General features: G+C 50.2%; 3 protein-coding genes across 4 annotated transcripts; all 3 read right to left on the minus strand.

The window, feature by feature from the left end:
* Positions 1-209: 209 nt before the first annotated feature.
* Positions 210-4,582, minus strand: smad4a (SMAD family member 4a). Its single transcript, XM_057018857.1, has 11 exons — positions 4,207-4,582; positions 3,395-3,721; positions 3,137-3,311; positions 3,034-3,063; positions 2,756-2,959; positions 2,564-2,671; positions 2,314-2,364; positions 2,051-2,234; positions 1,789-1,957; positions 1,573-1,711; positions 210-1,495 (listed from the first exon to the last, which is right to left on the minus strand). The coding sequence occupies exons 2-11, from the start codon at positions 3,632-3,634 to the stop codon at positions 1,284-1,286; spliced, it is 1,512 nt and encodes a 503-aa protein (XP_056874837.1). The 5' UTR covers positions 3,635-3,721; positions 4,207-4,582; the 3' UTR covers positions 210-1,283.
* Positions 4,583-6,100: 1,518 nt separating this feature from the next.
* LOC130517160 (bone morphogenetic protein 10-like) lies at positions 6,101-9,228 on the minus strand. The gene is made up of 2 exons (XM_057018858.1): positions 7,941-9,228; positions 6,101-7,706 (listed from the first exon to the last, which is right to left on the minus strand). The coding sequence occupies exons 1-2, from the start codon at positions 8,257-8,259 to the stop codon at positions 6,712-6,714; spliced, it is 1,314 nt and encodes a 437-aa protein (XP_056874838.1). The 5' UTR covers positions 8,260-9,228; the 3' UTR covers positions 6,101-6,711.
* Positions 9,229-9,240: 12 nt separating this feature from the next.
* arvcfa (ARVCF delta catenin family member a) lies at positions 9,241-19,558 on the minus strand. 2 transcript variants are annotated; one of them, XM_057018841.1, is made up of 16 exons: positions 19,339-19,558; positions 16,880-17,056; positions 16,095-16,612; positions 15,145-15,623; positions 14,887-15,070; positions 14,691-14,808; positions 14,353-14,512; positions 13,888-13,905; positions 13,719-13,790; positions 13,098-13,225; positions 11,934-12,084; positions 11,657-11,849; positions 11,238-11,349; positions 11,038-11,125; positions 10,186-10,262; positions 9,241-10,060 (listed from the first exon to the last, which is right to left on the minus strand). In XM_057018841.1, exons 1-16 carry the CDS (start codon positions 19,357-19,359, stop codon positions 9,968-9,970), a joined length of 2,589 nt encoding a protein of 862 aa, XP_056874821.1. In that variant the 5' UTR covers positions 19,360-19,558; the 3' UTR covers positions 9,241-9,967. The 2 variants fall into 2 exon arrangements, with proteins under 2 accessions (XP_056874821.1, XP_056874822.1); XM_057018842.1 differs by lacking the exons at positions 13,719-13,790; positions 13,888-13,905 and having other exon boundaries at positions 19,339-19,557.
* Between the last annotated feature and the right edge of the window lie 3,380 nt (positions 19,559-22,938).

Raw genomic sequence — 22,938 nt, forward strand, 5'->3', positions numbered from 1 at the left:
TGATTTTTGTGTGTCGTATTAATGAATATAGAAACTATTAAAGACACATGTAGTTTGTTTTTTCTGAATATTTCAGATCTCAGCTCAGGCTAGCTTTAGTGTTTCCTTTCAGATTTGTGACTCGTCTTTGCAGTAATAAACGTTTTCTTGTTGAACGCCGTCTCATTTCTCTCCCCGAGCGCCGGACAGACGGAGCCGTGACGACCTGGTGGCCTGTTACATTTTATTTAACCATTTTCGTACATAGAAACACCAATATGGTTCAAACGCCGCGTGTATCCGTGATGAGACGGCCGCGGGCCCTTTCAGATTTTACAGCATTGCTTTAACTTTGACCAGAATGACTCATAAAAGTACAAAATACTGTAACAACTGGAAATAAAGAGCTCCAAAGACATGGAGGCGATGGTTATGAGCGAGCGAGGGGACGCTGGGGTGAGTCTTCATGGGTGAGGTTTGGGGGGGATTTGGCTTCTATGGCTTTAACTTCCTCACAGTTCATCCTCAGCTGCCTCCCACCAAAGATTTCTCCATGAATCCACCACAATCCTGCTATTTGATACTGGAATTTCAGGTCCAACGACCCGGTCAAACCTCTCCACCGCGATATTGTGGATGTTTCAGCGCGCGTACGATGAAACACGACGACATACTTGGCAAATTAAAGTGCTAATGGACACTACGGGGGCAGCTAATGACAATTACAAACAGGTCAACATTTCTGTTAAAGGACGTCTCAGATTTCAAATGAAAATATTCTGCCTAAACTGGCGTCAGGGGAGATTTAATGGGCCAAAACGGCGTTTTTTGAACATCCTGCGGCTATAAAAACCTTTTAAAAAGGTAGAATAAAAATTAAAAAAAGCTTGACTGCCAGCAAGGGAAAATACTTAAGACTACATGTTACAAAAATATGGATAATAACAAGTAATATGATGTCACGAATGAGCTGAAAGATGGAGAAATGCCACGTAAGCACCAGAGAGCCAAGGAAAGAGGACAGGAACCAGGTGGAGCGGACAGAGGGAGCAGAAAGAGCATCCGCCACGATATAATCCGGGATCACCATTTTTAGATCTGCTGGGGATCAGGTCCTTAATAAATATGTGATGATGATGATCTTTAGCAGCAGTGAAAATACCAATTTCCCTTTTTAAGCACTTCGGTTCTGCGGTTGCTCCTCCTGCTCTGCGTACCTGTCACCGTCGTCCTCCTCCGGGTTCCCCGGGGCCTACGGGTGGAGCGCTCCAGCCCGTTGGCGGTGGAGAGTCCGTGCGTGCGTCTCAGTCGAGGGGCTGGGGGTCGGCGATGGGCATGGTGTGCAGGACCTCGTCCAGCAGCTGCAGAGCTCGGTGCAGGTGGATCTCGATCCAGCACGGCGTCTCCTTGATGCTCTGCCGGGGGTAGTCGGGCCCCCAGCCCTTCACGAAGCTCATCCTCAAGATGCACAGCCGGCGCAGGTCGTCCACGCCGATGCCGGCGGCGGCGGACAGACCTGCGAGAGGGGGACAGGTGGAAAGGTTACGGTGACGTCTCCCTCTTTGCCGCGTGTTCGGCACGGAGAGCACTCACTGATGGCAGGGGCTATGCCTCCCACGGACCCCGGCCCCGGGATGTTCCCCGCCACCGCCGCCGCCTGGGCCGCCGCCGCCGCCTGAGCCGTGGCGGCCTGCTGCTGCATCTGCCTGTGACACTGACGCAAGTCGAAGACCTGGCAGGGGACGAGACAAACGCGTAATAACCCCCTCAGCCTTTGTTTGGACTTACTGCGAGGCGGGGGGGGCCCACCTTGATGTAAGCGCTGGGGTAAATCTTGTGCACCGCGTCCCCGGGGGCGCGGCCGGCCTCGCGGTCCAGGTAGTAGCTCTGCACGAAGACGGCGTGGTCGCTCAGGCAGCGCACCCACACGTCCCCTTCACCTTTACACTCCAGCTGCACGCCTTTGCCGATGTGAAGCCTTGAAACAGAGAAGGGAGGGGGGTCGTCAGGCCCCGCCCATCACGCCACATCCACCAAGCGTTAACCAGTAAGGAGCATCTGCGGCGCACACCTGGCTCTCTCGATGTTCTCCGTCCTGTGCACGTTGCTCAGCTGGCCCAGGCAGAAGCGATCCCCCCCCGACGGATCCACGTACCCGTCCACCGTCACGATGGGACACGTGGACTGGACCTTGAACGTCTCCCCGACCTGGACGTCCATCTCAAAATACGCGATGGAGCACCAATACTCCGGAGCTGGAGGAGACGCACAGGTGGGACACGTGTGAGTGCAGCGTCTGCGTCAAACGTGTCCCCCCCCGATGGCGATACTCACCGGGGTGGTTGGAGATGGGGGGCTGGAAGGCAATCTCATTGGCCACCGGCCCTGCAACAACGTGCCGTCGATCATTCAGACCCTTTTCTACTCACACTTATACTGTTTAACATGAACGCAAACTGGATCCATTTAGCCTGATTTCAATAACTGCTGGTTCAAGCTTAAATAAAGTGAATAAAACATCGTTTTTAATCGAACTGGAGGTCCGATGGGAGTGTGGGGCTCAGATGTGGTTTCCCCCACTTACAGTAATGGCCGGTGTGCGGCATGGGGGGGTGGTGCTGGAGATGCCCGTTCTGGTGCTGAGGCACCGCGGGGGTGAAGCTGCTGTTGCGGCTCCAGTTGGGGTTTGGATCTGCGACAGAAAACAAACCAAATCAGCGTCGCTGCGGCTCGAGCGCCACATGAATACTGACGCCTGCACACCGCAGAGACTCACTGGAGGGTCCGGCGCTGATGGCGGAGAAAGCCGACGTCGAAGCCGAGCCGCTCGCCTCCGACGGGGGCAGCAGAGAGGGACCGTTGAAGGGTTCCTGCGGACCGGGCCTCGACGGGGGGTGCTGGATGGTCGGCAGGTGGCTCTCGGAGCTGGAGTGGGACTGCTGGTTGTCGTAGTCGTACTCGTCCTTCACCAAAAGTGGGCCTGCGTGAAGCGAGGTGGCGCCGGTTAGACCGACGTACGTGGATAAAACACCCAGAGAGCAACAAGATCCGTACCTGAACTGGAGAGGGTCAGTCCTGATAGATCTGTAAACACAACAACACACGTCAGGCGAGATGTTTCGATAGCCAGGCAACGATCTGGAATCTGAAACCTCACCGATGCCTGGAGACACGACCCGCTCGTAGTGGTACGGGTTGACACAAACGCTGTCGCACTTCAGATCAAACGCATACTGGCAATATTTGACGTGTTTTAGCTCGTTCTTGTGCAGGTCGGGCCACCGCCACAGCCGCGCGTACACAACATGAGGGAAACCTTTCCGCCCAGCCACCTGTAGCACAGGCAGAAAAGCTGGTATGAGATTCGCACGAGCCGTTCTGTCGCCGGCCTCACCTGGCGCGCACGCCACGATACCTGCAGACGCCCGTCCAAGGTGCGCTGTATGGTGACACACTTGCTGGGATGTGCTCCGTTGGTAGTGATCGCTGTGATGAGGGAATCCAGCTCATCCTTCTTCTCCTTCAGCTTCTTCACAAGGCTCTCGATGGCCCGTTTGGCAAAGCTTTCGCTCTCTCCTCCCTGCCGGTGGCACATCAAGCTGTGCACAATACTTAGGCAGGCATCATTACTCGTGGGAGTGTTCGTGATGGACATCTTTCTCCTCAGGGTTCAGCCTTTTCTAGGCTCTCCACAAATATCAGTGGGAAATGGGCCGTTGACGTAATGCCAGAGCTCAAGAACCTAAAAGGAAAGGTCAAAAATGTTTAAGTTATGCCATTTAATAAAAGAACAAAAACTCTGTTTCATAATGGTATATGTTAAAAGCCTAATTGGAAACACCTGATGCGGATGTTTAACTTTTACTGTGTTATTTGAACGTACCAAAGCATTTCAATATTAACGACTGCACCAGAAAAAACAACAAATAACATTTTAGAAATTCTGGCTAACTTTAGCACAGATTGATCCCAGAGCTAACGTGAAACCACAAAAGCATCAGTCCGAGCAATGCTGCAGCAGAAAGCAGCCCAACGTGCCCGAAATCACACGACCTGGTCGGTATTTGCCCAATTTAAACCCCGCCACAAGTTTTGAGTTTACAAATGAACACTCCTGTTAGTTTTAGCCACCAGAAAACAAGCCAACAGCCATAGATGTAGTGGTCGTTAGCCAGCCCGGCTAGTTGACACCTCCGTCGTCATAAACAGAGTTATAAAAGCACTTACTGTGAATATTCCAGGGTAGAAGCAAGTCCAAAGAGAGGGGCGACGAAAGCAATAGCACAGGCTGCTGAATGTTCGCGTTAAACCAGTTAGCTTGCGCTAATGGGATTCTGATTAGCCTGCTAGCACACTCGCTAACAGCTAATGCTAAAAGACCACCAACCCCACGCCAGCTGCGGTTAATTTAAGCCCCTTCCCTCACAGACTGCCCCGGCCGCGCGTCTGAAAAAGGCGCCCTCGTCTCTCCGGTATCTTTGAGGGCCGAGAAGCGCAGAAAACACAACGCGCAGCCCGCACCTTTGCCGATTAGCTGGCGAGGAAAATAAACACAAAATCCATCTCCACCCACCACGCTGCAGCCGCGCGCACGCGTAAATCACGACAGGCGCGCCGCCGTTGCTCGTCCTCGTGCGAGCAGCTTTCAATCGTTCAATCGACTCCGAATAAAACCACAAGGGATTGATTAATATGCAGAAACCAATAAAGGAATTGAAAGTGTTCAATGTTTCAATTGTTTTATTTACAGTTCGGAAAAGACATTACTGTTAGCATCGCGGCAGATTTAGTTCCCCAAAGGTGGGTGGTTGCCATGGAGACCGATGTCTTCCTACCTGCTCTCTTCGCCGGAGCTTCTCCTGCCAGGAAGCTTCGATCTTAATCGTTTGCCCATGAAAGATCTCCATGAGTTCAACGCTCACCTTACCCTGATGTCCCGATTCTGGAAAAGTAGCTGAATTTAGCGTAAAAATGACTTAATTCTATAAAATTTAAAGGTGACTGAAACATCACTTAAATCTCACCTGGGGCCTAATGAGCGCCGCTGTCGCGCCTGTTCACAAATCACTCCGCGTCCGAGAAACGACTCGAAAATGCTAAATTATTATACAGTAATTCTCAAGTATAAGTCGAACTGTTTGTGTTCTCACATAGTAAGAGAGAAAAGAAATAACGGCTGGAACAGTCTTGGTTGTGTGTAAAGTGCTTTGAAGACTGATGTCAGGATAAAGGCGTGATGATGGACTTCTAGACACAACAAACAAAGTAGTCCCTGATTGATTTTTCTGCTTTGACGCTCCCAAGGTGACTTTTACGGGTTTTTTTGTGTATATTTTAATCTGCTGTAAATATCAACGTTACATTAATGGAACAAGTGTTTACAATATATAAAATGAGCAATACGTCTGTCCTAAAAAGCAGCAAACATGTCTATTAGACTGAACAGAGCCAAGTTAAAGAAAATCTGTTATGAGATAAAAACATGCCTAAGTTGTTTCCAGAAACGTCCAAAAGAGCCAAATATAAATACAATTCCAAAGTTGTGGGTTCAGGTGAATCTCTTGCCCTCCGCATCCTTAGGATTGAAACAAAAGCTATTTAACGCACCAATTGTGTGTCGGTTTTAAATAAGCTGCCTGTTGAGAAATCAATTTGCCCGTCAGTATCTTTGCCCTGCACACTTGGCCGGCGTTGACCCGCGTGCTGAGCGAGGATCCCATTAAGCGCCAAAGTTCCACAGCGTTATTCCATCATGGTTATCAGCTTCCGACTGTTCACACCAGCAGCGAGGTGATGATGTGGCATGTATTTTCCATTTGTCCTGCCGCAGAGGCCTCGATAAGGACGTCAGCGGGCCGCTGTCAGAAAAAGGAAGTGGGAGGTTTCAGGGGTCACCAAGATGGCAGGGTTGTCACGCTGGTGAGCAGGAATCTGACACCACGTTTTCACAAAAGGTGCCACTCGGCGTGGCGGCGCGTCCTGAGTGGCGACCTACGGGTTCCGACACCTCCTTATCGCGGTGGCGGGGTCGAGGCCCGCCAGGCATGCGACGTTAGTGTGACGGGGAGTTGAGGATACCTGCCCAAACAGGCTGAGATAAGAAGCAGCTCGCAGGGAACAGTCGTTTTCCATATGTTTTATTTCATGCTCCAACATGCAGGACCTAATGTAGCATTTACAAATGAAGAACAATCAGCTTTAGACGCTTAAATACGGCCCAGAATGCAACGTTTCGCTGTCTCATGAGAGCAGATACTCGTCTTCTTTCTCCTCAGATAGTTCAGGCTTAGGCTGAAGGTTACCAGGAGGTTCAAGGTCACACACACTCTCCCTTCTGACATCCTTGAACCAAATTAAATATTAAATACAAAAAAAAAAACTACCCAAAAACTAGTCAGTTATTACATGAACTCACGTCAGCTGTGCGGCACAGTTGTGGAAGACAATAACACAATTACAACTAACACATTTAATTACAAATTTACAGATTCCCCATCTCTAAGGTTACGACTACGTCGACACGCCGCTGTAGGTAAATACGAAGCAGTTTGGACGGTAAAATGACACCCAGAAAAAAACCATTCTGATTTTCCATTTGATAGCTGTGGTTAGTGCAATATTCTTCAACTCGAGCGGGTTTTCCTTCCATCGCGCCGGGTTCTGTGGCGACAAAGAGGCAAAGTTGTTGTGAGTCCCCGTGGAACGGTCTGCGCCCCTCTAATCTCTGCAGGATTATCTACACCCACACTCCGCCACCACCATCCCCTCGTACTTGTGTTTGAATGTCACCACGCCGTTTTCGTGATAAAGGAGCGAGATGGGCTCCAGCTTGGTGGGGACGCAGCAGGCACGTGACGCCCTCCCCGGGCTCTTGGCGCTCAGCAGCGACTGCACGATGGCGTGTTTGGTAGGCGAGACCTCGGAGGTCATGGGCGGGTTGCACGCACCTTTGCACTCGTAGGCCTCGTAGCCCAGAGGCTGGATAATCCACGTGTCCCAGCCGATGTCTTTAAAATCCACAAAGAGCGGGCGCCTCTTGCACGGCTCGCTTCTGGCGCTGCGACGCACTCGGGGAGGCGTGTCGTAGACGAAGCTGGACCAGAGGTGGGGCTGCTCGTCCCGTCCGTCCCCGTGGTGCCGGGACACCTGGCTCCAGAGGTCGTCTTCATGCTCCATCATCTGCTGGAGCTCTTGTTTGTCCAGTTTGTGGTCTCTGCTCTGATCGTCTGAGAAGACGATGATGGCTGCGTTGTGTTTCCCCTCCAGGCTCCTGTCGATGTCGACCTCTGCGGGGTCCCCCCCCACCTCTGTGACCTCTGGTGTGGCCCCCTCCTCCTCTGCAGTGATGTGAACCTCCAGTCTGTGAGCTGAGCACCCAGACCTCAGCCACAGGGCGACCACATGAGTCAGGTCAAAGGACACCCAGCTGTTGTCTTTGGCATAGATCTGCTGTGTCATCAGTTCCTCTAAGCCCTGCATCTCCCCCACCTCCTCCTCACCCCTTCTTCTCCCTTCGTTCCCCGCCTCTCTCGTCTGGACACCTCCCTCGGGTCTTCTGTAGATTGTCACCTTGCAGTTGGCACCACTGGACGGTCTCTGGGCCCTCCGGACCAGGGTGAAAAGGTGCAGCTCTGCCACGGTTATGTGCTCGTGGTGGAGCATTGAGGCGTTAAACAGCAGCGGGTGTCTCCTTACACCCCCGGCTGTGACACTCCTGGGGGAGGAATCTGAAATCACAATATCAGCAGGGTTCCTCAGTCGAGTTCGAGGTCAAAACCTTCGACTGTGCTACTGTTCAAAGAAAGACTTAATTTTAAAAAGAAAAAAACATTTAAATCATTTTTTGATGTTCCGATTATTTAAAGCCTTCAAGGACATTTAATTTCTCAGGAAGCCTTTATTTAAGCTCTTTGACTGGAGGATTCATCATTGTTTAATAAAAACTCAAGAAAAGTCTCTACCTTCATTCTTAAAGCTGCGCACCACACCGGCCGAGGGTGCAGCTGTGTAGTCCTGGGTGAAGCGCCTGTACAGCTCCAGCATGTACTCCGTCGGCTCCCTGTGGTGGGCGGCGAGGGGCCCCTGCTGGGGCCTCCGATCTGTGAGGTTCATGGTGGACAGAAAGTGGCTGAGAAAGTCGCGGGCATCGAGCAGAGGATTCTCAGCGGCTGGCCTGTGGGGGCTGATGGGGCTGCATGAGCCCAAACACAACAGCGTGAGCAGCAGCAGCAGCAGCAGCGGGACGTCCAGCCTGAGGATGGAGCAGATGGAAAGGCTCATGGCGGAGGGGAGGAGTGGAGGAAAGGCGCAAGGTCCAAAGACGAGAAGATGCGTTGGAGACCTGCAGCCTTCTGATGGAGGACTCTCCTCTGGAACGGGACAACTGGCTGCCGTTGGGGACGACAAGAGAAGTGTTTTTGCCCTCGTGGATCTGGTGGTTTGGTCGCGAGGGCAGGGCTGCTCTGTGCTGACATGTTTGGAGATGTCACTCTGGCCCTGTTTGGCCCTCCTCTCTCTCGACCCACCAGGAGAGACAGAGCAGAGCTATCTGACATGAAGCCTTATCATCTCCACTTCCATCAATCAAACCTCTAATGGATTTCTAATGGAGATCACTCACCAGCGATCTGTTGAACAGGTTGATTCACAGCCTTTGGTGATTCATTAAGAATCAATCAATTAGCGAAGTTAATAAACAACAGATAATGCTCTGGAATCTCCACAAGAGGACAGTGTGGACTCAATATCTGTGCCTCTCTTCCACCTTTAATTGGATTACGAATGCTAATTATGCGGCGAAAAACCAGATCTGATGGCATTACGCTGTGCTTTTAGCCAATGCTGGGTTTGTCTTGCTTCTGCTGCTATCGCTGACATCACTGTGAGCTCCCTCTCAACCGAGGCAAGAAGTGAATTAAAGGAGATTAAAATGCTAAGATGAGACAAGTTAGATTTGAAAAGCACGTTTGCACTGTGTCATCACGGCTGCGGCGCCTCGGCCAGACAGCGCATACCATGGCTTCTCATGGATATATAGGCACAGCGGCACTATCTTGCATGCCATCGCCTATGCAAGTGTGCAGTATGCAAGTGCCTGCAGCGGGAAGCCCGTCAGATGCCAGCACACATCGGCCTCCATGCTGACTGTTGGCCCAATGTGAGATCATTATAAGGCCCATTCGTGCCGAGTTCATCAGTTTGAGCCATTTACAGACATTCTGGGGTAGCAAACTGGAATAAAGCGTTCAGGAAACGAGCGGAAACGATGCACATAGTTTATTTGTTTTTTCATTCAACATTGCAATGCAAAAAAGACCACTGCAAAGCAGAGCTGTATTGTGGGTATGCAAGGTCTGCTCTTCGTGTTAGCCGATACACATCAGTCATTTTCACTTTATAACATGGGTATTACAATAAATATTACAATATAAATACCTTCGTTTGGTATATTAACAGTCCTTTGTTACACATTTACAATCCCATTTTGCCTTTCCTGAAAATAAATGGAACAGGGGGGGATTTTCTAGCTAGTCAGAAGGCAGGTTTGTGGAGAATAACGAGAATTCTGGGTAATTTGGATTAATTTAATGATAGGAAAAGCATCGATTGCTTAATCTGTGACCCACAATATGGCAGGTTATGAAGCCCCGGATGCACGAGGGTACGCCGCATATCACACTGGCTATAAAGTGCTATAAAGGACGCCAGACAATCCAAATATTCTGTCTACGGTCGTCTTTGGAATCCTGATCTTTGCATATTTAGGCTACTTTAAATGTCATCATCCACCACACGTCATGAGTGCAGAACAGTCTAGCATCCTAAATGACAGGATACATCTATTAAAAAACATGGATGTGAGTATTTGGCACATCATCTCCTGTAAACAAATGGGTCTTTAACAGAAGCCTCTCCTCCAACACAAATACAACCAGATGGCACAGATCCGTGTTTGGGCTGGCTGAAGTGGCGTGACGGTCCGTGTTGTTTACACCCAGGAGTCCAGCGGTGGAGGTTTGTTATCCATGAGGCCCACTGCAGGCCTGCCAGCTCGGATGAAGTGTTTTCTCTCACTTATCGCCTGCGCCGAGAATTACGCAAACAACTGGTGTTTGTCAATTTGCATAATCGCTGACACTTACAGTCAGAACACTTTTCTCTGCATTTCAGGGGCAATGCGTGGAGAGTTTAAGATGATGGGATTACCTGGAGGGCGTCTCGTTCCAGGACGGGACCTTTTCCTTCACTGAGTCTGTCTCTTGGCTCTAAAGTTGAATAAACATCTGCAGTGGGACGTAAGAACATCGTTACCCTTCAGGAACATCGTTCAAAGAACGAGAGAGGGCTTCACTCGTGTGTGGGAATTATAAAAGGCAGACATCACCTGGGAGTGGGGGGGTCCGAGAGTCAAAAGTAACCCGGACCCATTTACCCTTAGAAAATATGGGGTTATGTGTGTATCTTCTTAGTTTTAAATTAATTTCATCAAGAAATATGGTTGGATGGTAATGTAATATAGGGTGTGCTATTAAAGTTGTGAAACTGACTTCTTCTCTTCCTGTCCAGTCACATGACCGTCACCTGATCACCAGAACTGTATGTGTGGCTCTGGGACCAAATAAAGTTCATCGTTGGGCATTTAATGTGTTCGTCTAAATTGGGTTGTCGGTTTGATCCCAGCAGTCTGCTCCTTGAGCAAGTTGCTGAACTCCTCTTATAATCCTCCTTTCACATTCCTTAAAGAAGACCTCAAAGAAAATCCCTTTTCAGTGGGAAAGCTGCGGGTGGGGCTTGACGTGGGAAAGAGGGAGCCCTTTCAGAACGACGTTCAAATTAAATGTGACTGGTGATGCGTGAGCACGCCGCTCTGCCTCGAGGACGAGCTGCTCAGGCTAATCAGCTAAGCCCGTGCGCTGATAACCTTGGCAGCTCATCGCCGCTTTAAGCCTGTGTTTCAGAAAAATATGGCGCGGGACTGAAAAAGGTCGCTTCTTCTTTGTCTTCGGTGATGATTGAATAACATTTTTGGCTGACAGAAGACCGCCACGGTGACCTCACCTTGGGTTTTGTCCATTAGGGGCAGGGTGATGTCATCCCCGCCTTGCTTCCCGCTCTTGGATTTCTTCGTCACTCCAGATGTTGTTGGCTTTGAAACACCAAAAAGATCAATTCTCTTACCATCATCACTGGAAGACAAATTCTTTCTCACCTCTGCCGTGGTTCAAGAACCAACACTCTTGTCGATTAGGCAATTGTACCTTAAAGTGGCCCTTGGTCCAACCTGCCTTGTTCAGTGCGCCTCGAAGTTCTTTGTAGGTCCATATTGCTTGGAGCACATGGGAAGCTGCCTTGGTCTCACGTGCCGATTGGCTGGAAACAAATAATCAAACATTTCACCAGAAAGCCAATGGGACCGTAGCAGGCTAATCTAATCAAACCACTTTGCTTGGTTTTTCACCTTGATACCGACAATAAAAATTGAGTTATGACAGCTACGCTAACATATAACATTCAGATTTAGTGTGCTATAATAGTTGCTGTAGCGAGCAGGATGTCCTACAACATTGTTTCACCTTCTTCTTCTGTGAGACGCTAAAGATAGCTTAGCTGGTCAAACCGAGGAGGCCCACAGCATTCACAAGCAGCTGATGTTTACACTCCAAAGGGTCGGCCATACCTTGACTTGTGGATGGACACCAGTTTCTGCACGCCGTGCCCTTGTATGAGCGCGCGGGCATTCTCCGGGCTATCTGTGATGATCTCGTGGATGGTGTTCAGGAGAGACACCACAGTGTCGCCCTCCAGGTTCTTGGCCGGGTGCTGCTGCCCGCAGGGCAGGTTACCGACAAGGTCCCTCAACGCGTAGCTGCCTAAAGGTAAAGGGAGGGGGAAATGACTTGGATGAGGGTGTTTTGAGCCACGGTGAATATACCAGCCTCGGACTTTGGCGCTACCTATCAAGTCCTTGTTCCTTTTGTCCATGGCCAGGTTGCGGAGAGCGATGGCCACCGCTCGCACCACTTTGTCCACGTCCGAGCGCAGCAGCTCCACCAGAATAGGCAGCCCTTTCTCTTTCCTCACTGTGGCGCGGGTGTAGCTGGACCACTGCAGGAGCCAACATCAAGCGCTGTGTTTAACAACCAAGCGACGGCCGTTTTAATGTTTTTAATGTGTTCACATTTGCTTTTTTCCTTTGAGGCCTTTTAAAAAAAAATCATTCATCCTCCCACAAGTATTCCATTAAACAAATTGCCAAGCCAATATACCATAAGTAATCACTGGGGTCTAACTGCTCCACTGTGTGTGATAGATCTGAAAACGTTGGGATTTTAAAGCCCCTTTGATCTGAATGCAGACTCAGCACTGATCCTAACTTATGGTGACAATCACGGCGCGCTAGATCTCAGCCCAGTGCAACATCTGACAGGCTCATAGATTCATAGGACCTTCCAGTACAAGTGACTTGGATCATGTCAGCTGCTGACAAAGTCAATCTGGAGAGAGCAGGCTGATTAAAATGATCGTCTCGCTCACTCTCAGCATTGATGCAGCTGCAAAGGAGGCAGGCAGGACAGGAAAACCCTCTGAGGGTCGACCCCTGACGACCATTACTAAGTTCCAGTGGTGAATGAAACTGCATTCAATCCTAAATGTCTGCATTTTCTATATTATCTAAACATATTAGTAATGTAAATGTACTGGTATAAAGGCAAAATGAGGTTAATGGACCGGGATAGTGGTAGAGAAGGGCAAAATGTCCTGGTTATAGTGGCACAAAGAGGCAAAATGTCCTGGTTATAGTGGCACAAAGAGGCAAAATGTCCTGGTTATAGTGGCACAAAGAGGCAAAATGTCCTGGTTATAGAGGCACACAGGTGAGTATTTTGTAGCACACCTACACATCTTATATTTATATCAGCTTGAAGAAGATAATTGGTCTTCACAAGCTTCCCTAAAGCAGGTTCCTTTCTTATGTGCAGCCCTGCAAACGTGTCTCATTCCAGCCAAGTATAAAAAGTCATCTTTTCTCTCCACTGTTGACTGTCAGTCCTTGGGGTTTGGAAAGCTGGCTGAAGGAGGAGGATGTACGTAATAAAAAGCTCATTTTATCCACTCACGGCCCACTGTCCCGCAGCGAGGTTCTGCAGGGCTCCTGCGGCGGCCTCCAGGGTGTTGTGGTTCTGGCTGCTTGTGAGGAGAGACAGGTAGAGCCTCACCACCTCCGGCTGGTAGAGCAGCTCCAAACCTTTAGTGGAAGATCGTGACAAAGTGAGGGATGACAAAACACGGGTTGTCGCTGACACCAAACCTGTTTGGACAAACGCGATCGCGTCATTATTCGGCGAATCGCTTCTCGTCTGATTTGCATTCACTGGTGCGTAGGAGGTATCAGCTCAGCTATTATCTCATTAATCTGGCAGTCATCTATATACTGTGCACCCAGCCATATTATTAGTATTATTAGTATTTATTGTGTCATTTTATCGGCAGGATTCTATATGCACAACACCTTCAGGAGTAAACAACGCCCCTAACAAAGGCAGCGTACCCAGGCCGAGCTCAAGCTTCTAATCTTCCAGCGGCGGAAATGTTCCTCCTTTAGGCGTCGTCAGTTAAACACGTCTTCGATCTTTTTTGGTGGCTTATTTTATATTTGTCATAAAACTCGAGCCGATCTGTGGCGTCGCGTTGAAATGAGTCGCCCTCAAACACGGCCAAACACAAGTAAACGGAGGTACCTTTCATTTGGTCTCTACCATTGGGTAAATCCATTGTACCATATTTTCTGTCCATAAATCCGTTTTTCCGACCTGCGTGTCACAGAGACGTGAGCAGACTCAGCGTGTTACGGGATAAGGAATCATCCTACTGCCTTGACAAATGCTCAGGATTAACAAGCGGACTGACCTTGATGGAACCAGTCCTCTGATTAACGTGGCCGAAGGGGAAAAGAGGAGAGGGCAAAGATTACACGATGCCGGGGAAAGACGGCGCTCCTTCGCACCGTCAGAGCGTCCAGCTCCCGTGGGATTAAGATAAGCATTTATCAATTCTGTGCAATTAGCCAGGAGGGCGAAATGCAAAATTTAAGCCAATTTATATAACCTGATACAGTCGGAAAGGCATTAAATAGGTCAGGAATCAGCAAACAAATCTGTTTCAGTTAAAAAGGACGGGGGGAAGGGGGCTGCCATTAAGGCTCATTTGAAGTAGTTTTGTTTGTTTTTTGGGGTGAAATGTATGAAATGATGAGGAAACACAGACGACCGAGGTAAAACCTATGCGTAAACACATACTATAGGGTTTTTTCTTGGTAGTTCATAAGTCATTTGAGTGTTCCGGGTATCTGGTTTTGTGTTGCGCTGCACCAACCTTTGGTGCGTTTCCCTCCCAGACAGTCGGGCTCAGGCTTCTTCTTCTGGTGCCCCACTGACCGGAGCTGATGGGGCTCCTGAAATCGCTCGGCACCAGAGATTTCTTTGTGGACGTGATAGGAAAGGTTTCGCAGGATGCAGACGCAGTTCTCCACCGACTGCACGGAGGACAATGACAGAAGTTTCTTGATTACTGATGTTGCAGAACAACTAAAAAAACAATATTATGGGTCAGAATTATGATGCGAGATGAAGCCAAAAGTTTCCTTAGTTCACTTCTTCACTCTTTACTTTACACTAAAACCACATGGAACATCCAGGGATGACTTTAGCAACCTTATTGTCTGTGTCCTTGTTGACAACAGCCGACTGAAGGGCATGAAGGAGTGCATCCACCAGCCCTTCGCATTCCCTCAGCCTCTGTCGGGCCTCTGCTCCATCCGAGCTGACGTTCCTGGAGAAAAGGGAACAGAAGGAAAACCCTGGTGAAGTCCAGATCCCCCGTTTGTTCCGTGAGAGCAGCCGAGGTTACCTCAGACATCCAGAAGTGTTCTTGAAGACTGTGGTCCACTCAGCACTCAGCAGCTTGGTAGCTTCTCCTGGGTCTTTTCTCCAACCAGAGTGGGGAATTATGATCTCATCGCTCAGCGTCTGGAGCCCGTTGTTAATGACCACCATTTTTAGAGGCTCGTGCGAGGAGAGATTCCACAGAGTTCCTGCAGGGCGAAGAGAACAGCTGTGAAAATGAAAGAAAGGGTCGCAGGCGGTTTCTCCGGGAACTGGCTGCTACCTGTGACCAACTCCTTCACCTCCACGTTGCTGCACTTCCTCAGCAGCCTGACTAAAGCCTGGATGCCATCGCAGTTCTTGATGGCCACTTTGTTATTGTGATCTTTCCCATAGGATATGTTGCGTAAAGCGCCGCAGGCCTTGCGGTAGACCTCAGCCTTCGGGTGGTCCAGTAACTGCACCAACATCGGCACCCCATTCAGCTGGCGCACCTCCTGCTTGATGCGGTCGTTTTCGTAGCACAGGTGCTGCAGGTAGGCGGCGGCGTTGGACTTGACCGAGTCCATCGGGTGGCTGAGCATGGAGATGACCTCGCGCAGGTTGGGGTCTCTCCAGCGTGGGTCCCGGCGGATGCTCTCCAGGCTGACCATGCTGTTGCGTTTGTGGCCATACTGCAGCGTGTGTGCCTGACACATCGCCTGGAAGAAGGGATTCAGGTTTCCCTCCAGCTGGGCCATGAACGCATCATCGTAGCCACTTCTGAAGGATCAGAGACATACACAGGCGTCAGCCTTGTTTTTTTAAGGTTTAATTCATTTTTGAGGCTGATATCAGCATTATTTTTTGTGTCCACATGCACGAGCTTAGGAAGCGCTGAAACTTCCACATTCGTCGACCTTGCAGTGGGCCATCATTCCTGATTGATGTCGTACCGCTACCGAAAATATAAGGTGTCAGTTGTCCAAGGTGACTCAAAGGAACACAATCAAGTGGTCGTTGAGCAACCCTGATTGTGTTGTTACATGTGAGTTGACTACATTCTCTACTGCAGTACGTGTGTGTGTGTGTGTGTGTGTGTGTGTTCTTGCTTTATGAAGTGTGTGAGTGCAGATAGAGAAAAGATCTGTATTTGACCCTACAGCTAGTTACCATGGAAACCACCACAGTCCTCAACAGTCCATTTTCTCCCGTGTGCGGTCAGTAAAGTTCTAGCTCCTCTCCAGCTCTCACCTGGTCCTGGAGGGTTCTCTGAGCAGCTCCATGGCGGTGATGGGTCTGAACTGGTGAATCCCCCCCAGTGCTGGGTAACTGGCAGCTGCCTGGTCGGCTTCGCTCAGGCCCGCGGGAGCGTAGCTGTCTCTGAGAAAAGGTAAGGTCTGGAAGTTCTTGGCAGGCCAGTAGCTGTGGAGGGACGTCCGGGAGAGGCTGCCGTACCCTGAACATATGTCACCCCCGATGCTCCTGTAGCTCTCGGGGAGGATGAACACTCTGCTCTGTCTGTCCGCTTTAGCTAGATGATCCCCAGATGGCGGCATCACCTCGGGTAATGGGCTCGCCATGGTCACTGCGGGCGCGGCAGCGGACTCGGATGTTCCTGCGGTTGCTTCACAAGTCGCGTCGGTCTCTTGAATCCTCTTGGTCGATGTGAGATCAGCCTCATGAGATGTTTGGACACCCTCCCTCTGGAGTTCCGTGGAGGGGCTGTTGCCGGGGGTCCGCTCGGCCTCTCGCTCCACAGCTTTGGGCTCCTACAAAGACGGATGCACCACTACCGTTATCTTTAGAATCTTTAAGAGTCTATTACCTGAAATATTTACAGTCGGGGCATGAACCATTTGGGCTGAACTTCTGTCACATTTAATGAGTGTTCGAGTTACTAACTTATTACAGAACATAAAGTAGGAGGAGTCGTCTGAGGAAAGTTCTGAAGGTGTGTTCAGTGTCTGATTAAAACTGCAGGAAATGTACGTTTTTTTCCATGATACCGTCAAAATAAAAGATATAAAATGAGGAACCTCATTGTCCGTCTGCTGCGGGGTGTCGGTCTCCATGGAGCTCTCAGGGGTCGAGGTCACTACCGATACGATGGAAGTGGGCGTGTCCAGTTCCTCATTGGCTGATGGGTTTTCAGGACTGGCCCCTTTAACTTCCTGGGACAAAGGCAGCGGAGGGGGACCCTCTGAACCCTGCTCCTGAAACACACGTTCCGTGCACGCAGCACACTCATTGAGCACCAGATATGGCTGTTCAACACTTTGTGACTAAATTATCATATCATTTTTAAACATAAGTGCAGGAATTGATGCCAAGAAGGGTCCATCAGACGATGTTTCCTCTGCAATCCAAGTGGAGAGACATATTTAATGGAAGGCTTCATATATTGCATCTCTGTCTATGACACATTGAACTGTATTCCTTTTAAAATATGACATTTAAACAAACTTGTTTAATTATACATGTGATGGAGCCATTCGGAGCTATTAGAACTTTTTCTTTTTCTTTTGTTGCACAGCTTTTGAAAAAAAAGATTTCTGGAAGCAGATTTTCTCTTTGATATTTACAAAATCTGACAGGCCTCATATCACCAGGAGGGGTTTTGTTTCAGCAATAGGACTGTCAGGATTCAAAAAAAGCAGTTTTTGATCATGGTTGTGTCTTTTTCGGGTCTCTGCAGTTTAGTAGGTGGGTTCAACTTGTGGGAACATGCAGATGAAACAGCATCTTTGACTTTCAGAGATTTATTTTAAAAATGCCTTTGCATTTGTTGTCCTTATTGGTTTAATCTGATTCCTGAGCTCATCCACATAGTGAGACCTTCCACTTACAGTAAAACCAGCTGTTATATTTATGTGCTTTGGTGATTCCAAATAGATGCTGACACCCCCCCCCCCGCCACACACACACACACACACACACACACACACACCCCTGGCTTATATAAGCCTGGGAATGGGAGCTGTCAGCTACTGCTTTGTTATCAGACCTGAATTACCAGACTCGGCTCTTCCTTTATTAGATCCCATTTGTTGAGTTCAAGTGTTTTTGATTAATTATTCAGCAGGTTTGTAATTGCAAATAATTAATTCTAGTGGACATTTGTTGACGCTGCACCTTTTGGTGGGTTTCTTGCACCACACATTTGACTTTCACTTCAGGAATTCTGAATGTTCCCCCTCTCCTCACCCGATCCACAACACTCTGGAGGGGGTGCAGGGATCATGGAGCCGTTCGAGCTCCACACGTGCGCTCGCCTTTGGGAGGCTGCGGCAGGAAACAGAGCGAGTGCTCAGACCTCGGCTCCGCTGCGTTAAATCAGGCTGCGGCGAGCAGATGACCCAACTGTGGAGGGAGAGAGCGCCGCACGCTCCACGGCAAACACAAGAGCCCTTCACATCCCCGCACAAAATATGGCGGGGGGGGGGGGGGGGCAGCAATGAAAGAGTCACACGGGAGAAACTGGCAACGGTGCTGCTGTCCTCTGTACGGACGGCTTGATTAGGTTGGAGGGGACGATCATAAGCTGGACGGGGGCCGGATTCAAGCTCCAGGCCTCCATGAGTCAAAGCTCATTTAAATAACTCACTGCACCATCACGAAAGCACATGTGGCCCCCCGGCAAATAGGTCCAATCTGTCAGACAGACAGACAGACAGACAGACAGACAGACAGACAGCATGTATGTCCCCATCAGCCCTCTCTATTGAGGCCAGGTGCAGCCACCCTAGCTGTTATTTAGGGAGAGAGTTTGGATCTTGGTGACCAGCTCAAGGGCACAACGGCCACAGGCCAGGGTTCTGAACTCCCCCCAATCTCTCGGCTACAGCGTGGCGAAGGCATTCCAGAGTGAGCGGACCTATAATCCACAGTGTGCTGGGAAGTCCGGAGTAGCGCCCCCGCCGGTGGCCACAACATGGCGCCGACGTCAGAGCCCATTTGGTCCCAACTTGGTCATAAGTCGCTGGCCTTCCGCCGTCTGTTGAATCTGTTGGTCAGAATGTGTCGGAGGGCAGGACGAAGGCGCCCGACGCTGCCGTCCAGTCCAGGACGCTGCCTGTCAATAATCCCACCAGTCTGGTCCGGTTAGCAGAGAAGGATGCAGCATCGCCCCCAAAGTTCTGGTTCGGAGCCTCGTTCCTCTCTGATCTGCTCTGATCCTCAAATAGTTAAACATCCAGCACATACATCAGGGCCACAGTGAGAGGAACGTTCTCCCTCTGGGGGGGGGACACCCTGTCGTCATAATGCAATCAAAGATCAACCCCCCCTTCCTCATGCTTGCCCACACACACGCACACACACTTGAAGGTGTCAGCATCATGTCCCCCGTGCACACAAGGAGACTGCACCGAGCAGCAGCGGAGGTGACGCGATCCACGCTCGCTATGACAGGCAGAACGTAAAGCTGTGGAGAGCCACAGCTTTCTGCAGGAATCGTGGGGGGGGGGCAAACAGAGCCATTCCACCACACACTTACCTCCTTCACTTCAGCGGGCATTAGGCAACCTTCTCTGATACCGCGCAGATGATGGAGAAGATGGGTCCCCGGGTGAGACGGCTGGCTGCCTCCCTGCCTGCTGCCGGGATTCTTTCGCCTTGACTCTTCCTTCCTGAGCAGTTCAAACGTGCACAGCCATCCTTCCTCTCAGCTCCCACTAATGCACGTCTGCTCGCTCGCTCCCTCTCCCTCTCTCTCCCTCTCTCTCCCCCTCCCTCCCTCTCTCTCTCTTCCTTTATTTCTCCCACAAACACACACTAGATGCACACATTTACTCGGTTCTGCAACACATTCGCACACACAGACACACGTGCGTGCGCGTGCGCGTGCACGCAGAAGAAACAAACAGGGCTCCCTCTCGTTACAGCACTCCTCCTCTGTTCCCCACTGCAGTTTAAGTGTGCGCTATTAGCAAAGGTGCTGAATCAACTGTGTGATGCTGTGCATGTGAATGGCTGAGGTAAGTGAGGAACACTGCAATCCCAGTGGTGCACGCTCATGCACGCACACACACGGGCACACACACACACACACACAATCCCCTGTGGGCTCACAGGCAGATGCAGATGGAACGCAGAGCAGCGTGCACGATAGTCCAGACCTGTGTCACCCATGTGAGGCGTAACAGAGGTAGGAGGAGGAGGTGTGTGTGTGTGTGTGTGTGGTGTGTGTGTGTGTGGGGGGGGGGTGGGGGGGGGGTGATGAATAAACACACACGCGCAGTAAAATAGCTCTGCAAACTCTACCACACACAACCTGTCTGTCATTTGGAGGAAGCGTGCACACAGAACTGATGGAGACGACACAACTGTGTGAGAGAGAAGCTGGTAAATGAACGCCCCCCCCCCCCCCACACACACACACACACACACACACACACACACATACAGCAGCTCCGCGTGTCCTCCAGTGCACGTTTGGCATCAGCACGAGAGCAGCAACAGGCACAAACGTCTGTCGGCCGCACAACAACCCTCGGATCATCTGACCGGGGCGGCGTTCCAAATCAAACACTTCAGAGGAAGGTGGGGGGGGTCATGGCTCCTCCAGCCCAGTGAATTCAAACTGGTTGCATGCTGCAGTACAGGACCCCACCTGTCCACCCTGGGAATCTGGGTTACCTGCATGCTAATGTGCACGTTCTGGCTCGTGCTCTCACCATCCTGACTGTTTGGTTGGGTTTTCCGTTCACCGAGATCACCTCCCTCCCTGCCAGGAACAGGAAAAACCCCCTCCTGGATCACAACCACCTGCAGCATCTGTGTGTCCGAACCCATACAGAGGTCATTAAAGGGCATCTGTTGCTGAACTGTCTGTCAGAAAGACAAAGAATCCTAATTTGCCAGATTAAAGGCGGCGCTTTCTCTTGCGGTTTGCACAAGAGCGACGTTTTCTCCCTCCAGTTATGAGCCCCCCCAGACAGCATCTAACACGTATTGAGTTTTTCTTTTTACCCAATGTGTCGCCTCACTTCCTGTTGCCAGTGCAACCATGGCGACCTGTCCTCAGCACAGCACTGTAAAATCCCCACAGCAGCACCGTGGACGCTTCACGCTAACTGCAGCGGGAAATTAGCGCGTGCAGTCGCTCTCTGAGAGCTAAAGAATGCTCAGGATGCTGGTGGAGTGATTAAAAACCAGCAGCCAGTGGGTCATACTGGGCTGGTGTCCGTCGTTCCCCTGTCTGTCGCCATTCCATTTAGCATTGATGGATAAATCTCTGCAGCTACGCTCTGCTGGTGCTGCCAAGGACGTCTAGTGAACAATTCAAATCTTTTTACATCTGCTTCTGTGGTTTTTGTCCTTCAACGGCGACTTTGTTTCCTCGTTCAGAGCCCAGAAACGTTCTCGTTTTATCTCTGCAGCCACAGGCCTCAGCTCCTCTAGCGTATTTGTTGCAAGCGTACAGATGATGATTGTCTACAGTAGCAGTTGTAAATTGCCACTACAGCGTGATGGATGTGAGTGTAATTATTGCTGCCTATTATCTTTACAAAAAAAAGGGGATGGGGAGGGGATGTAGGATCTGTCAACAACAAAATACACACATGGGGGGGAGATAGCATTGTTGTTTGTGCAGTTCTGTGCTAATTGCAGTGAAATGCCCACAGTCTTCAGTGCTCAGCGGGACGTTTCATATCCTTCCTGTGGACTTCGCCACACACAACCAGTCAGCGCAGAGTTTTGTCCTAATTAAGCCCCCCACACTCGCCTGGCGCGTATAGCTGTGGTTAATTTAATTTAACGCGCACACGTAGCCATGTAGGGCTTTACAGGGTAAAAAAAAAGGGAAAAACCAGCGAGTGTGGGCCAGCAGTGGCTTGAAGCTGATGTGTATTTCAGATGGCGGGCTCACACGGAGCGCATAACGAGGCTGGAAATACCAGAAAAAGGTCACCAATTCGACTGTGGGTAGAAAGGTCAGGCTCCATTTGCATTGCCGTATCTTCAGAAGATCCGAAACGCTCACACAAGCGGGTTGTTTTTCGACGGCCCTCGTCTCCCCCAGGTGAGCTTCTGCTCCCACTGAGGCTCCGGCCGTCCCACACGTTGGGTGAATCATGTCATCGGCGGCCCAACTCCGCTTTGTCAAGTGTCACTCCTGCGAGTGCTTAATCATGCCAGCAGAGAGCCCAGCGAGGGGCTGAAAGCATCAGTGCCAGTGCAGCTGAAAATGACAATCAGCCAGTTCAGCGATGCCGCCGACGATCAGGCATATCAATGAGCTCGGAGAGGCAGAGCAGCACCAATCTAGGTCAGTCTGCATCTCCACGAGTCCCAATCAGACATGTGGAACAATAGAAATTCCACTGATGAAGAATCAGTTTCCCCCCCATTTAGTTCTCATCGATCGCGTGATTTTTGATGCAAATCTGTGATAAACGGAGATAAAGATGCTGTCCAGAGGCAGGCAAGAGCGTCAAGAAGTTGTTGACGGCTTAAATATGTCGCTTCCTGTCTCCAAATCAACAGCTCGCGATCCTTCTCTGTGCAGGCGCTATTACCAGCATTACAGCTTCCCCCTCAGCTACAGAGACACGGAGTGGGAGGAAGGGCAGCGCAAATGCAAAACAAGGCAAAAAAAGAGGTCCTCGCGTGGCCTGAGTTTCACAGAACACTGACTGTTAATGAGCAGCTTTAAGAAAACGACGCTCCGCTTCCGGGCGTATCTGCAGAAGCGTTTGGAGAAATGAGCCGTTTTGCTGTGAATGGAGAGCTGAAGCAAACATAACTGCATGTTGGTTTCATCCCAGCAGATTAACAACGACGGTCTTGAACGCACTGAACCAGGATGTGTTCGTCCCTGTGATATAAGGGGGCAAGAAAGGGGAGAAATGCAGTGATTAAAAGCCAAAATGCCGCGTTGCAAAGTTAGTTTAGATCTTCTATCGTGCATGGCTCTCCAACTCTTTAGCAACAGTACAAATCCTGTAATATGAAGAGCAATCTCGTTGAGTGGAGGGGAGAAAACAACCCTGTTGAAACAATTAAGCAATGTTGTTGATGCATTTACTGAAGAGCCTCTTGTGTGGATGCTGGGAGGCCTCTGACTAAACCGGTGCACGTTGTTCTTACATCC

This window comes from Takifugu flavidus, chromosome 20 (assembly GCF_003711565.1).
Source record: "Takifugu flavidus isolate HTHZ2018 chromosome 20, ASM371156v2, whole genome shotgun sequence".
Taxonomy (NCBI): Eukaryota; Metazoa; Chordata; class Actinopteri; order Tetraodontiformes; family Tetraodontidae; genus Takifugu; species Takifugu flavidus.

Bases quoted from the DNA above. Each gene is read 5' to 3' on its own strand.
- LOC130517160 (XM_057018858.1), bottom strand. From the start codon at position 8,259: ATGAGCCTTTCCATCTGCTCCATCCTCAGGCTGGACGTCCCGCTGCTG. The intron at 7,707-7,940 runs GTAGAGACTTTT...TTGTGATTTCAG, and splicing joins GCGCAGCTTTAAGAATGAAG to ATTCCTCCCCCAGGAGTGTC.
- arvcfa (XM_057018841.1), bottom strand. From the start codon at position 19,359: ATGCCCGCTGAAGTGAAGGAG. The intron at 16,613-16,879 runs GTTCCTCATTTT...CCGTCTTTGTAG, and splicing joins CGCAGCAGACGGACAATGAG to GAGCCCAAAGCTGTGGAGCG. The intron at 12,085-13,097 runs GTGAGTGGATAA...TGGCTCCTGCAG, and splicing joins TCGCTGCGGGACAGTGGGCC to TGGTCCAGCTACACCCGCGC.
- smad4a (XM_057018857.1), bottom strand. From the start codon at position 3,634: ATGTCCATCACGAACACTCCCACGAGTAATGATGCCTGCCTAAGTATT. The intron at 3,064-3,136 runs GTGAGGTTTCAG...TTGTGTTTACAG, and splicing joins GGTCGTGTCTCCAGGCATCG to ATCTATCAGGACTGACCCTC. The intron at 2,235-2,313 runs GTGAGTATCGCC...CGTCTCCTCCAG, and splicing joins CCCCATCTCCAACCACCCCG to CTCCGGAGTATTGGTGCTCC.